The sequence below is a fragment of the Phyllostomus hastatus genome, unplaced genomic scaffold, assembly GCF_019186645.2.
Source record: "Phyllostomus hastatus isolate PE091 unplaced genomic scaffold, TTU_PhHast_1.1 phas_scaffold_78, whole genome shotgun sequence".
In the NCBI taxonomy this organism is placed as follows: Eukaryota; Metazoa; Chordata; class Mammalia; order Chiroptera; family Phyllostomidae; genus Phyllostomus; species Phyllostomus hastatus.
This window is the reverse complement of record NW_025334041.1, coordinates 110,838,601-110,856,773: the sequence shown is the minus strand read 5'-3', so window position 1 is coordinate 110,856,773 and position 18,173 is coordinate 110,838,601. Positions and strand designations below refer to the sequence as shown.

The 18,173-nt window shown below is 37.1% G+C and overlaps 1 protein-coding gene across 4 annotated transcripts in view; it reads right to left on the bottom strand.

Annotated features, from left to right (window-relative positions):
* The window catches only part of MAP4K3 (mitogen-activated protein kinase kinase kinase kinase 3), a 124,734-nt gene that overhangs the window by 87,657 nt on the left and 18,904 nt on the right, over positions 1-18,173 (bottom strand). For all 4 annotated transcript variants that reach the window (XM_045827407.1, XM_045827408.1, XM_045827409.1 and 1 more), the window contains exon 2: positions 6,499-6,556. In XM_045827407.1, the coding sequence (XP_045683363.1) occupies positions 6,499-6,556 (58 nt within the window). The remainder of the gene's footprint in view (positions 1-6,498; positions 6,557-18,173) is intronic.

The following is an 18,173-nucleotide window of genomic DNA, read 5'->3' as shown; positions in this document are numbered from 1 at the left end:
TCTTTAAAAACAAAACAAAACAGTAATACTGAATGTAAGGACTGAGTCAACAAATGTAAAGCACTTAGAACAGAGCCTGGCACAAAGTAAGTTTGAATAAATGTTAGCTATTTATTAGCAAAAACGTGCCATAGTTTAAACCAACCCATCTCTAATGTATCTCTAAATCTTCCTGGTCTCCTATCTTCTTCATTACTGTATTTTTCAGACTATAAGATGCACCCCCAATTTGGGAGGAAAGGGGTGTGCCTTATAGTCTGAATGTAGCTTACCTGGCTCACAGTGGGGGAGGGGCAAGAGGGGGCAGTCTACGTTATTTATGTTATTAAATATTTTACCACATTTTTTACTTCAAAAATCCCCCCCCCTTTTCCTCCTCTAAAACCTAGGTGTGTCTTATGGTCTGGTGTATCTTACAGTCCAAAAAAGTCGGTAATTTGATTTATCTAATAAATATTTATCGAGTGTCTACTAGGTGCCAGACATGTATCAGGAACCAGGGAACCTTATAGTAAAGATGAATATGAAGTCTGCCCTCATAAAAACTATGGCCTAGTGAAGACTTTAGCATCACTACATTCTTACCAATACTATTTTTTCCCTATAAACATGTCCTTGTTACTATTCTCAAAGAACTTCTATTATCAAACAGTGAGATCCTTTACCACAAGGGCTATTTATTGATGCTGACAATGCTAGTGGCTAACTAAGAAGGCTCTTAGCAACACAGTCAACAAGTACTTGTGGCATTCCCCCAATTCTTCTTTCTATAATATATATTTTTCCACATTATATTTACCATTGAGGTCCCATTACTGTTTAACGGCTATTTTCCCCTTCAATTGTCAGTTTTTGCTTCATATATTTTGGGGCCTTGTTTATAAGTGTAAGTATTGTTTCCTACTTTTTTTCACTAACATCATACAGAATTTATATTCTGGGGTTCTTTTTTTTTTTTTTTATTCTACATTTTACAAAGGAAGTGGTAGTGTGCAATATTTGTCTCTCTCTGTCTAGCTTATTTCACTTAGCATACATAATACCCTCAATGTCCATCCATGCTGTTGCAAATGGAAGAAATTTTCCTTCTTTCCTGTGGCTCAATAATATTCCACTGAATATGCATACACCACATCTTCTTTATCCATTCATCTGCTGATGGATGCTTAGGCTGTTTTCATATCTTGGCTACTGTGAATAATGCTGCAGTGCACATGAGAGTGCAGATCTCTCTTCAAAACCCTGTATTCATATCCTTTGTATATACACCCAGAAGTGGAACTGCTGGATCATACAGTAGTTCTATTTTCTATTTTTTTTTTTTTTTTTTAGGAACCTCCATGTTTCCATAGTGGATGCACATGGGAATTTATATTCCCAGCAACAGTACATAAAGGTTCTCTTTTCTCCACATCCTCGCCAACAGTTGTTATCTCTTGTCTCTCTTACGATAAAAAACTAAAAAGCTTCTGCACAGCAAAGGAAACCATCAACAAAGTGAAAAGGCAACCTAGAAAATGGGAAAAAATATTTGCAAATCATACATCTGATAAGAAGTCAATATCCAAAATATATAACAAACTCATACAACTCAACAGCAAAAAAACAAAAACAACACAAAACAAACCCAATCTAATTTAAAAAATGGGCAGAGGATCTGGATAAGACATTTTTCCCAAGAAGACATGCAAATGGCCAATAGGTACTTGAAAGATGCTCAACATCACTAACCATCAGGGAAACAGAAATCAAAACTACAGTGAGACATCGCCTCACACCTTTATGATGGCTATCGTCAACAAGACAAGAGATAACAAGTGTGGGTTAGTATTTTGCTGTGAAGACCTCTGGGACTACAATGTCATTTGTGACACACCAGGAAAATGTAAGCTCTATTGGAAGTAACAGTCCTAAAAAGAAAACTGTACTTTCTTTTTTACTGGTATATTATAGGAGTGCAATAATTATTAAATTTGTGTTAGCAACATTTCAAGTAAAATATCAGGAGTCACGGGTTCACATTACACATTTGGAATCAAGAAGACTATGCAAGAGGATGAGATTATGGAGTGATATATCTGGGTACTGCTTTTCCATATCCTGTAAAGGTACTTCTACCTCTCATTAAACATTTACCGTAGTATTTGTTTTTTTTTTTAAACCTACTTTATGAGTAGGCTGAAAATAAATTATGAATATATGCTTGTTAACCTCTGAGACTGTGAGGAAAAGGTAACATGGATGTATAATTAACATAACAGGACAGGAAATTCACTAATGAGCAGTTTTTAAAATAGAGACAAGTTTACCTATTTTAGAGTAGTACCTAATTCCCTTAACACTAATTTCCTCATGACTTTAATTTCTAGTGAAAAGATCTTTTAACAGGTGAAAATTAATGGCATTGCTTTCAAATGTTCTAATGATAGCTCTTGAATACTATCATAGCTATGTTAGCTATGGCAATCATAAAAAATGGTTGATTTCTGAATTGAATTACACACCAAACACTGTTTAACAGTCCCATCACTGGTAACTATAGTCAGCTCCTCCTTCTACTCTCCATGGTGGCTCTTACTGTTGAAAGTTATTGCCACTGTTCTTCAGATATCCTACTTACCAACTTCTGCTTCATTCTCAGCTAAGGACCTTTATTTAATAATTATTGCATTCCTATAATATTCCTATTCCTCCATCTGAGAAAATAGAGACCCTGTTGCAAAGATCGTTTTTTTTTCCACCCTCTCAACTTTAAAGCTAATCTATATGTGTGCCCAAACTTGGCTCTTTCTAAAGATATGATCCCAAAGGTGGTACTCTCCTACTTTTCAGAAGAGGCATCTCTTGATCCTATCTCCTTCCAAGCTCTCAAATTCTTGATCCATCATTTATGTTCTCTTCACCACCACTCACTTTTGCTCATCAGCCTACAAACATGCTCAAACTTACTTCAATGTAAAAACTTTCCCTTAGCCTTGCTTATCCAATATTAAACTAGTCCCCCATTGTGTTTCACAGCCAAATTTCTTAAAAAAAAAAAAAAAAAAAAAGTTTGAGCTACGATTCCTTTTCCTTACTTCCATTCAGTCCTTACATAATCTACTCCAATCTACTTTTCATCCCACAACTACTGAAATTACTCTCACAAAGGTCCATGTCATTTTAAGACCCAAATCAAAGGCCTCTTATGAATCCTTACCCACTTTGACATTTCAGCAGCATTTGATACTAGTGACCCTTCTTTCCTTTTGAAACTCTCCAATTACAACTACAACCAAACACGAGTGATTTTCAGATCAATGCTTCCAGCCAAGACCTCTCTCCTGAGCTCCAGATCTGCAGATCAAATTGACAACTGTATGTACAGGGTAGAGCAAAAGTAGGTTTACAGTTGTTTGTATGGAAAATAGTACAATAATAAATAATAACAATAAACTGTACTTTCTTGTACTTACAACTGTAAACCTACTTTTCCCCCAATGCTGTACATACACAATCTCTAAATACCACATAAGCAACGTGTCTCGAATGAATGGAAATGCATTCTTTCTGTTCATTTTACCTCCTAAATATCTCTCAGTTTCAGCCGCACTATAACTACCTGGTTCAAATCCTCATAATATCCTTCAAATTGCCTCTCCAGGCAGAACACTGCTTGAGGCTACAATAACCATTCTTTCCTTCTACTTAGACACACAGCCGCCCAGCTAAAGACCACATTTCCTAGCTTCTTTGTGTTTGGGTGGCCATCTAGGTAAGTTTCCAGCAACAGAAAATGAGCAGAACTGGCATGTGACTTCTTTAAAAGAAAATTTCTTGCCTTACAATACCTGTCTCTCTCCTAGCAAGCTAACAATGGACACACATAACCTATCCTCATGTAAGTAAGATGAATGGGTGCTCTACTGGGTAATAGTATACAATGGGAGAAACAGGCATCCCCAAATAACCTCACGGGACAGAACTGAACTACCAGCCTGGACTCACCTGAGAACTGTTCTATGAGAGAGAAATAAATATCTACCTTATTTAGGTCACTTTACTATGGATTTCTTTGTTGTAGCATTTAACTTGAACCCTAATACCCTCACCCTTCTCGATAAATCTCTTAACTTGTTTCCAGTGTTAACTTACATTTCAATACATCTGCCATATTACTGCCAGTTATTTTTTAAAATATAGGCTAAATATTAGTCTTCTCCCTCATAACCTTTTAGAAAAACTTTCAAACTGTTTTCCAAAGTAGATGCACCATTTTACATTCCCAAAAGCAGTGCATGAGGTTTCCTGTTTGTGGTTACATTTTCATCTCTTTCCTTCCGTCATACGTGCTGAAATATTAAGGGCTGAAATGATACAACATTACTAGCAGAAGGAAGGAGGGTAGTTAGTATAAATGAAACAGAGTTGACCATATCTTGAAAACTGTACTCCTCTTCCTACTACTACTACTACCAGCTACTTACTATAGCAAGTACTTACTCTGTACCAAGCACTATTTTATGTGCTTTTGGTGTATCAGCTCATTTAATCTCTACAACTACCTTAAGAGAAAATTATTACTATCCCCATTTTAGAGATGAGGAAACAGGTCCAGAAAGCTTAGGCAATGTGGTCAAGCTAGGACTAGAATCAAAGTAGTTTTAGAGTCTATGCTCTTGACCACTAGGCCATATACCACAAACTCTAAACAAAAAATTAAATATAAAAATTCAGATGGCTTCTACGAAAATATAAGTTAGGAATCCAATATTAACTAAATTTAAGTATATATTTAATAACATGATAATATCCCTTGTTATCTCTGGGTGTTAGAATACCAATAATTTTTCTTCTTATTTAATTGTATTTTCTACCTTTATTATGATGATCAATATAAGCACAGCAGTGTTCAAGATTGAGAGCATAACAATGTGAACATTTCATTGATGAAGAAAATGACTTGATGAACAATAAAGATTTTTCAAGTTTCTAATTTTTTAAGGGAAATTTTAAGACATATGAATGAGTACTATGTACCAGGTCCGAAGTTCAGTTTAGTGTACACAAAGTTAATTAAAACCTAAAAACAAAGACATGCAGTTCTAGACTAACAATATAGCTGTGGTTAAGTGCTATCCCCACATTATCCCACAGAGTCATTTTAATCAGACCAGAGGTCAAGGAAGGCCTCCTGAAAGAGAAGGCACTAAATTGATTTGAGACTCATGTATGTACAAACTACTACTGATTTAGAAACTATTTCATCAAGTAACTACTTTTAATGATTAAAAATGAAGACCCTGATTAAAATGCCAAATCGTCTTTTAAATCTCAGATTTCACCAATTTCAAACACCCTACTTAAGTTTCTCATAAACTGAACAGCACGGGACTTAAAGGAAAAAGTATCTTGTTGTGTTAGAATGTAATTAGACTACACAAAATCTGTAAATATGTAAAACTGAAAAAAGTACCTTTTTATGCATTATATTTCAGTGTGGTTTGATCATAGTCAACACATCCTTCAAATTTCATCTTAATGGCACTTCTAAAAAGTCTGCTGACAATCCCCATCAGGGGTGAGCACAATACAGCAGCAGGTGGCCTGCTCTGCTAAGAATGGGTTTTCCACTTTAGGAGGGAGAGAGGAAGAAGAGAGAGGGAGGACTCTATACAGAGACCACATGTGGTCCAAAAGCCTAAAATATTTTATGATTTAGCCTTTTTACAAAAGTAGTTCCCACCCTTGAGTGTATTTCTGTTGTACTGAAGCTAAAATCTGTTTTACCAATAAATTCGTATTATCTGTTTGCAATGACAGAAGCCATCAGAAAGGCACTATCGTTGCTCTTGAACTCAATCTAGACACCAGCACAATTATTTGCTGATGACAGGAGAAAAAGAGAAAGGGGGATTTTAAGAGAGGATAAACAAGAGTGTATAGTTAGCTCAAAAAGATGTGGTTCTTACAGGGGGTGGGCAGATTTCAGGAGTAGAATATGGTAGTTGAAGATGACAAAAAAACAGGAAGTAGTCTTAAGGGCTTTACAATAAGCTGCTCAAGTTGGAAAGTATCTACTAAGATAAATTGTGAGAGCTAGGTCTACTGAGAAAAGTAAGACTCAAGGAGTGAAGTTACTTGCCCGGGTTCACAGAGCAAGAGAGCAGGACACAAAGACTGGACTACAACCACCCGAATCTCAGTTCACTTCGCTCCACTGCATCACACTGCCCCCGCCACAGGACAGTGTCTCCACTATCACTTTGTACCCAGCCTGCTCCACTGAGTTCAGAGGGAATAAAGACTCTGTGGGAATTCTCCCCCTGTCCACAATTATTAGTAAATTTTTTGGAATGAGATAGCTACAGGTCTCAAAGAGGTGTAGGAAAACAGTAGATACAAGTTCTGTTTACCCAAAGACACTGGGAACAAGAGAATGTTAACCAAACACCATTAATATAAGCCTTAAAGATATCTATTGGTGTACAACAATAAGAAACATAAAATTTCAATTACCTGGTTCCAATTTTATTACTTTAATTGCTGTCAATTCACCAGTGTTAACATTCCGTGCCTAAAAAAAAGAAAAGAAAATTGTGAAAAAAGCTTTCATCAAAAACTTTATAAAATGTCATTAGCTGTTTATGTTCAGTTATATGAAATATTTTTTAAAGAACTGCAAAACTGATTTATATTTACAAAACAAACAATATGCTATTTACAATGAATTTAATTATTAATTCAACTATAAATTTAATAATATTGGTACCAACAACTAATATACACATAGGCGTTGTTATGTGCCAGGTACTATTCTAAGTTTTTTTATATTAATTCATTTCATCTTCAAAACAATCTTATGAAGTAGATACTAACATTATTCCCACGTTGCAGATGGGAAAACAGAAGCACAGAAAAGTTAAAGAACTTGCCAAGGCCATATAGCTTGTTAAGCGACAGTGCTGGGATTCTCACCCAGGCGGCCTGACTCCAGAGTCTGAGCTTTATTTATTTACTTATTTATTTAAAAGATTTTGTTTATGTATGTTTAGAAAGTGAAGAAGGGAAGGAGAAAGAGTGAGAGAGAAACATCAATGTGTGGCTGCCTCTTGCACATCCCCTCTAGGGGACCTGGACTGCAACCCAGGCATGCGGCCCTGAGTGGGAATCAATCAGCAACCCTTTGGGTCACAGCCCGCACTCAATCCACTGAGCTACACCAGCCAGGGCCAGAGTCTGAGCTTTAAAGCACTACACTCTGATGCCATTCATTCAGCATGGTTAAATTTTTGAATTTATTAACACCTTAGAATATGAAAAGCTAACACAATTATTTAACCATGAAAACAGCCCTCATGTACACACCTGATGGTAACAATTGAATCAGTGAGTTCAATACAAACCAAATATATTTTTATAAGCCATATATTAAAAATCATTTTATAAATTATAAATGACAGAAACTGTTCAATTTGTATAAAAATGGCAGTAATTCTTTGTCAAACTGTTTCATAATGGAATCAGAACTTGTAAACTATTTTAAACTGTTATACTTGGGCTATTAACTAAAATGTAATAAATTTTATATTACAATATAAAGGCCAATATATGTGATTCCTTGATTACAGAAAAGTGCATTCATGTGACCAGAATTATTCTTAGCTGCAACACTCTTACTAATGAATTGGTGACGATCAGTGAACCACCCACAGGGATGATAACAGCATTAACAGTAGAATCCTTCTATAAATACTGAGGCATTTAAATGATCAGCCAAGGGTCTAGACAGGTAGACCAATATGAAGACACAGCCATGTGTCTTCAGCCACTGCTGAAATGTGAAATTCAACCTTTTAACTAAAAACAAAAACAAAAACAAAAACAAAGGTATTAAAAGATCCCCCCATACAAATTTTTAAAAAATTAAAACAAGATTAGCAGGGAAAGTCCTTTCCTTCAGAAAAAAATACCCATTACTAATAAATACTTATGATACCAACTTAAGACAGGCAGTATAAAACAGATTTGGACAGTTATTTCAAACTAAACTTAATTTCCATTAAATGCAATAGACATTTCAAATAGTGCTAGATTAAGTATTTATTCCCTTTCCTATGATGAGAACACACACACACACACACAATGAAATAAAAATAAAATCAGAATAACACCATTCTGGAAGCATTTTGTATAGGAGGGAGGGTGTACCTGTAAAATATTCAGGTGTATCACAGTGTTAGTGATGAATCTTCTCAAACGCTATAAAAACAACTAGCCTTTTCGCACACTTCAGTATCTTTTCTCGTAGTCTCCTCCTTGACACTGATATTCTGTCCTTCAACCCACATTTTTGTCAGCACTTATCCAGATAAAATAAGGCAAGTAACCACTCCTCCAGTTCTTAATTCTCCATTTTAAAATCCTGCCATGGTTCTGTTTTGCTCATTAAAAAGAAACTGAGAGTATGAGTGATTTCATTATTAAACAGCTGAGAAAATGTGAACCCCCAAAAAGCTAGAGTGATTTTTACAGATGAACTTTTGTTCTGATTAACCACAAGAGGGCACACTCTCTATTGACAACAGTGTCTGTCCAAAATGGCTGCTTTTGAATACAATCTTTCAAAATTAAATCAGACCAGAATTTTCTAAAGGTGTAACAGCTTTAAAATTATGGTTCTCTAGAATCAATAAGAAAACAAGACAGTTAAAATGATTATGCTACTTATGAAATATTTTTTAACATGTAACTTGAATTAAGATAATTCACAAAAAAGAAAAAAATTTTAAATGCTTATTAAATAAATTTAAGCTTTTACATATCAAAATTCACACTTATTTGTTTAAAGATTTTATTTATTTATTTTTAGAGAGGGAAGGGAGGGGGAGAGAGAGAGAGAGAGAGAGAGAGAAAGAGAGAGAGAGAGAAACATCAATGTGAGGTTGCTGGGGGCTCTGGCCTGCAACCCAGGAATGTACCCTGGCTGGGAATCGAACCTGGGACACTTTGGTTCCCAGCCCGAGCTCAATCCACTGAGCTACGCCAGCCAGGGTTAAAATTCACACTTATTAATAAAAGGTCTTTAAAGCATTTGAGCCATCCAAAACCTTGGTCTTCTAGGTAAAATAAATAATAGTTATGTCTCTAAATTTACAATGGTCAAGGTGACAAACTGAGATAAATTTTAAAATATTATCTCTAATACCCTGTAACTGCTATTCTTTTTTAATCACCTACAAAAGTTTATTAGGGGGAAAAACATGAACAAGGTAAACATTGTAAAATATTAGCATGTAGAAAGTTAAAAATTCTTAATTGAGTATCAATAATGTGAGGTTCTTGGACTTGCTCAGGGCAGAAAGCTGAAGATAAATACTCTAAGGATCTAAATGTCTTCCTCCACGTTGCTGATTTGACCACCACTCTTCACATGCTTTCCAAGTGATAAGTGATGCTCAGATCACCCTCTTGAGCTTAAAACTCTTCAGGGACACACACCAATGCTTTGAAGACAAAAATTCATATTCCCTGTCAGAGAATTTAAATTTTTCACTAAATATAGCACTTGGAATATAATTTAAATACCATAAAGTCTACTCTTTTCTATGTACAATCTAGTGGTTTTTAGAATATTCAGTTATGCAACCATCATTACTATGTAAGTTTGGAATGTTTTCATCACCCCAAAATGAAACCCCAGACCTATTAAGCAGCCGTTCCCTATTCCTCCCCCTCCCAGGCCCTGACAACTGCTGGTATACTTTTTGTCTCTGCGGATTTGACTATTCTGGAAATTTCATATAAATAGGATCATACAAAATGTGATCCTTTCACTGAGCATAATATTTTCAGGGTCACTCATATTGTACCATGTTTCACTACTTTATTCCTTTTGTTGCCAAATAATATTTTATTGTATGGAAATACCACATTTTGTTTATCCTGCTGTCATCTGAAGGCTATTTGAGTTGTTCCCACTTTCAGGCTATACAAACAATGCTTGTATGAATATTAGCGTATAAATTTTTGTGTGGACCTATGTTTTCAATTCTTTGGGGTACAGACCTAAGAGTGGAATTGCTGAATCATATGGTGACTCTATGTTTAGCTTTCTGATGAACTGTTTTCCCCAATGGCTGCACCACTTTATGTTGTCACCAGCAATGTATGAGGGTTTCAATTTCTCCACATCCTTGCTAGTATTTGTCATTTCTGTCATTTTTACTTTAGTTATCCTAGTGGGTGAGAAGTGATATCTCACTGCGGTTTAACTTGCAATTCACTAATGACTAATGATGATGAGCATTTTTTCATCATTCCTTATCGCCCATTTGGATATCTCCTTTGAAGAAATGTCTATTCAAGTCTTTGCCCATTTTAGATTGCATTGTTTGTCTTTTCATTGCTGTAGTTTAAAGAATTCTTTATAGATCCTGATGTATCTCCTACCAGTTACATGATTTGCAAATATTTAATCTTATTCTGTGGATTCTTGATTGTGTCCTTTGAAACTATTTTTTTAAAATTTTGATAAAGTCCAACTTACCTATTATTTTGTTGCTTGTGCTTTTGATATTGCAGCAAAGAAACCATTCCCTAATCCAAGGTCATAGTGATTCTTCTCCTATGTTTTCCTCTAAGAGTTTTATAGTTTTAGCTCTTCCATATAAACCTATAACCCATCTTGAGTGAATTTTTCTATGGTCTCAGGTAGGGCTCTAATTTCATTCTTTTGTATGTGGATATGGGATTGTGAAATACAACATTTTGACTACAAAACCCTATTCTATTTAGCCCCTGTCTATCCTTCCAGTCATTCCCTAATTTGCACTTTATGCTTTAGCCAAACTAAACAACTTGCCACTCTCCAATGCTTTCCACACTTTTGCACTTTGGCACATACTCAGTAGTCAAACACTTGCCCCAACTCCCTCCCTCTGTCTAACTCCTAGACATCTTTAAAAGCTATCAGTTTAAGTTATTATCACTTTCCACAAGCTTTTCCTTAACCCCTATTCTGGCTTAGGCACCCCCCCCCCCACCAAATATTCCCATAATCCTGGGTAATCTTTCTCAAATGGGTGTGGGGCCTGGTGAGCAAAGCCCTGCAGCTCTACAAGTGATCTCAGTTTAGAGGGGCTCTTGAAAGCTATTACAGTTCAAAGCTGTCCCAGAATTCAGTTTGGTTCAGTTAGCTTTTAGAAAGCATTCCTATCAGAACTAGTTTAGAAAAGAATTTTTCTGAGATGACTTCACGCGGACTGTGCATCATCCCTAACTATCAGACAGGTAGTCCTAGTCCTGAAGCAAGAGCTGGAATAATCAAGAAGCAATGATCAAGAGGCAAAGACAAAACACAAAAAAGTGTGGTATAGTCATTATCAATAAGAAAAAAACCTGACTATCTACTATTACCAAGCACTTCTGGGCATTCAAAACTTAATCTTTAGAAATGGTTGTCCAACATGAATATAAAGAAAGGTTCTAAAATGGGAGTGAAGATGAGCAAAGTTTAATCCTAGCTCTGCCAAGAACAAGTAATGGGATCTGAGCAAGTAATTTCCCTTGTTATCTTCTCCCCAACTCCCTCCTTCCAGTTTAAAAAGAAAGTAAAATTTACAAAATAGAAAGTAAGAGACTATTTCCAAGGTTCTCATTCTAAAAGTCAATGCTTACATCAAATAATTTAAGTCTAAATTATCAGATTCCATACAGAAACCAGCTAGCTGATTACAGAATAATCATACGAGAGGTTCGAAAACAAAACAAAACGAAACAAAACATTGATTCTGAATCAACAGATTTATGGTGGGACCTGGGAATCTGCATTTAATGCTACCAAGGTACTTCTGACGTTCAGCCAGGTTTTAGGACCTGGTCCAAGGCACTAAGCCATTTGAATTTTCTGAAGTACAAATACCAATTTCTAAGTCTGAAAGGGGTACTACAGGGATGGTTTTATGAAGGAGATACCATTCAAGCAGAGGTTTAAAAATGGGCTGGGTCAGAAAAAACATATAAGAGGGATGGGAAAGAGGGCATAGAAATAAAAGCATGAGCAAAGGCACAGGGACAGAAAACAGGCTATTTTGAGTGTACTGGGCATGCCAAACTTCAGGGTACCTCCCATATAAATACTCCCTTTCAGAGGAAAATGGCTAACCCAGAGCCACTGCTAAAGAAATCGCTTTATTTGCTTTTCTACAGTTACTTGGAATAGGCATGAGCCTACCACAAGGGCAACCAATTTATAGGAAGACTAATAGCCAGGGTGACATACATCCCTGACTTGCCCAAGATATTTCCAGTCCAGGCCTATTGTCCAAGCAGGTTAATAGTGGCCCTTTCACTCTCAAAATTACAATTAAAATTTTATTTAATTTGGTAATCTTAACGATAAATTATAAGATCACTCTGGCAAGAAACTGAGCTGATGTGAAAAAGGGAAATATACCTATCAGATTCTCAAAAATATGGGTCAGCAAACACCCATTTTTAATAAATAAATTTTAACTGGAACACAGCTATTACTTATTACTTGAAATATTAATGTCTATGGCTCCTTTTACAATACAACAGGAGAACCAAGTAGTTGACTGAGATAGAGACCAAATGGCCAACAAAGCCTCCAATATTTACACTCTGGCCCTCTACTGAAAACACTGAATTCCTGCTATAAAACGGCACTATCCAATGAAACTTTCTGCATTGCTGGAAATGTTCTATATCTGCAGTGTCCAATATAGTAGCCTTATGTCACATGTAGCTATTGATCCACTGAAATGCGGCCAGTATAACTAAAGAACTGAATTTTATTTAAATAATTTATATATGAAATAAGTTTACTTCCAAATTTAAATTTGGAAGTTTCAATTTTTAAAATGAAGGTATCACTGGCATCTAACCCTAGGTCAGTTTTTTGTGTATGACATGATGATTTGATATATGTATATATAACAAAATGATTACAATAATAAGTTTAGTTAACATACATCACATGACAAAGTTACAACTTTTTTCCTTATGATGAGAATTTAAGATTTACTCTCTTAGTATCTTTCAATATACATACACTACAGTATTGTTCACTACAGACACCATGTTGTACATTACATCCCCAGAATTTATTTAGTTTATAACTAGGGGGAAAAAATCAACTTTTGAAAATACAGTTCTGGTTGTTAGGACACATGTAGAGGTTTGTGTAAGCACCATCACAACCATCTGGAAACAGAGAGGTCCCGCCACCACAAAACACCCTGGAAAGTTATATTCCTCCCTTACCCCGCCCCCTAACAATCACTGTTTTATACTTTGCCAGTAGTTTTGTCTTTTCAAGAATTTCATATAAATTAGGACTTCCAGCCAAGGCGTAGATAGATACACTTTGCCTCTTTGCACAACCAAATGAAGGACAATAAATTTTAAAACAAGAAATAACCAGAAATGCCAGAAAACTGAACTGTACGGAAGTCAGACAACTAAGGAATTAAAGAAAAAATATTCATCCAGACCAGTAGGAGGGGTGGAGATGGGCAGCCTGGGTAGAAACTACTCATGGCAAGTAGGCGGCTGGTGGATCAGGCCAGGTGGCAGCTGGCAGGGTGGGTGGTCCCACATTTGTATGGGAATAAACCTGGAGGAATAACTGGGGAGCAAGACAGACTGCACAACCCAGGGTTCCAGTGCAGGGAAATTAAGCTCAAAACCTCTGGCTGTAAAAACCAATGGGGATTGTGGCAACAGGAGAAACTCCCAGCCTCATAGGAGTTTGTTAGAGAAACCCACAGAGTCCTAGAATGTATATAAACCCACCCACCAGAAGGGGATCAATCAGGAGAGAATCAATACCAGAAGGGCCCAATTTGCTTGTGGGTAGCGGGAGAAATGACTGAAAGCTAGCTGAGAGCCAAGCAAGTGGCATTGTTCCCTCTTGGACCCCTCCCACACAGATAGTGCCACAATGCAGTGACCTGGGTTGCCCTGCCCTGGCGAATACCTAAGGTTCCACCCCTTAAAAATGTAATAGGTGCATCGAGACAAAGACATATGGCCCAGATGAAAGAACAGATCAAAACTCCAAAAATAGAACTAAGCGATGAAGAGATAGCCAACCTATTAGATGCACAGTTCAAAACACTGGTAATCAGGATGCTCACAGAAATGGTTGAGTGTGGTTGCAATAGAGGAAAAAGTAAAGGCTATGAAAAGTGAAATAAAGGAAAATGGACAGGGAATCAACAGTGATGGGAAGGGAACCGGACTCAAATGAACAGTTTAGAGCAAAGGGAAGAACTAAATATTCAACAGAAACAGAATGAAGAAACAAGAATTCAAATAAATGAGAAGAGGCTCTGGAACCTAGGGGACAACTTTAAACATTCCAACATCTTAATCATAAGGGTGCCAGAAGGAGAAAAGGAAGAGCAAGAAATTGAAAACTTATTTAAAAACTCAATGAAGGAGAACTTCCCTAATCTGGCAAAGGAAATCAACTTCCAGGAAGTGCAGGAAGCTCAGAGAGTCCCAAAGAAGTTGGACTCAAGGAAGCACACACTAAGGTACATCATAAATACATCATCCAAGATTAAAGATAAGGAGAGAATCTTAAAAGCAGCAAGGGAAAAGGAGACAGCTACAAAGGAGTTCCCATAAGTCTCTCAGCTGATTTCTCAAAAGAAATCTTGCAGGCAAGAAGGGGTTGGGAAGAAGTATTCGAAGTAAAGAAAGGTAAGGACCTGCAACCTAGATTACTCTATCCAGCAAAGCTATCATTTAGAATGGAAGGGCAGATAAAGTGCTTCCCAGATAAGGTCAAGTTAGAGGAGTTCATCATCACCAAATCCTTATTATATAAAATGTTAAAGGGACTTATCCAAGAAAAAGATGATCAAAACTAAGAACAGTAAAATGACAACTCAAAACTATCAACAACTGAACCTAAATAAATGAAAACAAAAAAACAAAAACTAAGCAAACAACTAGAAAAGGAACAGATTCACGGAAATAGAGATCACATACAGCGTTATCAGTGGGGAGGGGGAGAATGGGGGAAAAGGTACAGGTAATAAGAAGCACAAATGATAGGTACAAAATAGGGGGAGGTTAAGAATAGTATGGGAAATAGAGAAGCCAAAGAACTTACATGTATGACCCATGAACATGAACTAAGTGGGGGGAATAAGGGTGGGAAGGGAAGTACAGGGCTTCCCAGGAGGGGAATAAATGATGGGGAAGTGGGGACAACTGTAATAGTATAATCAATAAAATATATTTTTAAAAAAGAGAAATGTATATTAAAACCACAATGAGGTATCACCTCACAACTGTCAGAATGCCTTGAACTTTGAAAATGCATGTTGTACTATGCAGCACAAAGCACACTGTTCACCTTGTTCAAGATATTGTGGCATTTTATATGTCAATAAAAAATTGGCAACACTTGTGACAGACAGTAAATACTTTTGACAATGTAGATAATAAAGGTTTTAGTAATAGCCAGTTCAACACAGGTCAGACTGAGATTACGCCAAAACTGGCCAGGTGGAGGAGGTAAACAGCAGCCTTCAACCCAGTCAAGGAACGAACGCACAAAAGGAAAGGCCACTTCCAATATCTACCTGTCACATCCTATTCTTCCTGATAAAACAAAGAAAGGCCATCTCACGTCTATCTTTGGGGTGGCTGAGAGTTCTGTTTAGGAAGAGGGAGAAGAGAAAGAAGTCTACCTTTTGCACCTCACTAATAAGTGGAAGTGGCCTGTTTTTAAAGTATTTTTAGGACTTAATTAGTTGAGTAAAAGGTAAGACAAAATGGCTATATTCTAGTAAAGGCTGCCCCAGCTGCCCAGGAGCCAGGTTAAGCCTGGCAATGACTTCCAGAGAAACAGAACCTAAGTCACAGCCATATCACTCAGAGAAATCTGAGCACTTACATACAAACTGTGCCAAAAAGTTAACGGCTCCTGTTACAAGCATACATTTTAGTGTTTATTACAAGAGACTGCTCTAAGTGGGATCTTTGTTCTCATATCTAAGATCTAGCTGGGTAAATAATATTTATATGGGGGAGGGTTGAAACTGATTAAAAAGAGGTATTTTATATTTCTGGGAACTTTTAAAGGCATGCTCACAAAAAAAGAAAAACAAGTTGGTGAGTTTAACAACAAGAACCCATTCCTGTGGCAACACAAGCAGACAATTTACTAAAGCATCTCTTTTAAGTTCCAGACCCATTTAACCAACCAGACAATGCCACCTGTCCCCCATATACCTCAGATTCAGCCCTTCCCCTCCAAACCCTGCTATTCCCCAGGTGTAATGCCACTGCACAGCACATCCACCATCCAAGCAGAGCCCTATAAACCAACGCCTCAATCCTTCCCTGCCACACTCTACCTCTCCAGTCCAGAATTATTTTTATTGGATCTTTTAACCTCTGTTTCTACTCCTAGTGCCTCAGGGTTCAGCCACCATCTCTCCTCTGAAATGCCAAACAGACTCCTCCAGGCTGACTTGACTTTTACAATCCACACATCTAGGCTTTAACTTTTATTATCTCAAGTTGTTCATAATATTTCCTTAACGAGTTTTTAAACATGTGCTATATATCTGCTTTTTGTTCCTAATAATAATAAATATTACTTATGCCCTCGCTTTTATTTCTTGTGTGATCTTGTAGGGGTTTTTTTTAAGGATTTTATTTATTCACTCTTTTTAGAGAGAGGGGAAGGGAGGGAGAAAGAGAGGGAGAGAAAGAAACAGCAATGTGTAAGCAAGAGATACATGGTTGCCTCTCGCACACTCCCAATTGGCCTGCAACCCAAGCACGTGCCCTGACTGGGAGTTGAACTGGCGACCTTTCAGGCGACCTTTCAGTTCGCAGGCCAGCACTCAATCCACTGAACCATACCAGCCAGGGCAGAAGTTTTTCTTTTTTACAGCTTTTCAAATATCCAGCATCAGGTTTTATTAAGCAGCTCTTTTTCTTCTTTAATTTCTGCCCCTCCTTATTATTTATCTCTTCTAGTGCCTATGAGTTTACTCTGTTCTTTTTGTAATTTCTGGGGGAGGAGAGTAAGTGCTTAATCACTGTATTTTTTGTTCTTTCTTGTTTTTAAATAAATGAATTTACAGCTGTATATTATGACTGCAAATCCTGCTTTATCTGTATACATACTTTTAATAATTTTTCACTTGTATAAATACTGTGCAATTTTCGCTATAATTTTCCCTTTAACTAATGAGTAAATACAGTAGTTTTTAGCTTTCAAAAGTATGGCACCTGGCCAAGACAGAGTTAACAAGGGCCAGTTTTATCCTTACCCTGAAAAACTTAAAAAAAAAAAAAAAACAAAAAACAACAATATATTAAACAGCTATCTTTAGATACAACATCCAGTAGCACACTACAATGGTCCCTGAAAACAGAAAAGCAAAATCCTGCAGGGCTCTACAACTGCCTCAGCTTCCAGCCCAGAGATAATTTCCAGGCCTCAGTGTGGGGACGGGGAACCCACATGGAATCTGGTGGTCTCCCTGAGTTGAGGAGAGAAAGCTGGAACCTGGGGAAACCAAGGCAGCTAGAATTCATAAAACAAAGAGTACCAGGAAGGAGAGAAATGCACAGAAAGAGACCTTCAGATATCTGTAGACAGTCCATTTCCATCTCAAATTTTCAGATCAGTATTGATCCCTGCGTGTGTATGAGAAATACGTAAGATTTAAAGCAGAACTACCAGAAAGGAGGAGAGAGAACAATTCCCAAATCTCATTAATGGCAAGGCATAGTTCTTATTCCCACCACTTAGAGTGGAAAACCTCATAATTTAAGAGGCAATAGGTAAGAGTACTTAGGATACTATCTCAGTATTGGGGAAAATTGGCCCTAAAATACAGGCTGTTCTGTTCCCACCTACGTTTAAAAACAAACCTCAAAAGGGTCTGTTTCCAACATAACTTCATGGTACCACAGAACAAAACTCAAGAATACATTAGTATTAGTGAGCCCAAACTGGTGTGGCTCAATGGGTTGGGTGTACTTCTGCAAACCAAAAGGCTGCAGGTTCGATTCCCTGTCAGTGCACATGCATGTGTTGCAGGCCAGGTCCCCGGTTGGGGATGTGCAAGAGGCAACCATGGATGTTTCTCCCCTTCTTTCTCCCTCCCTTCACCCCTCACCCCTCACTAAAA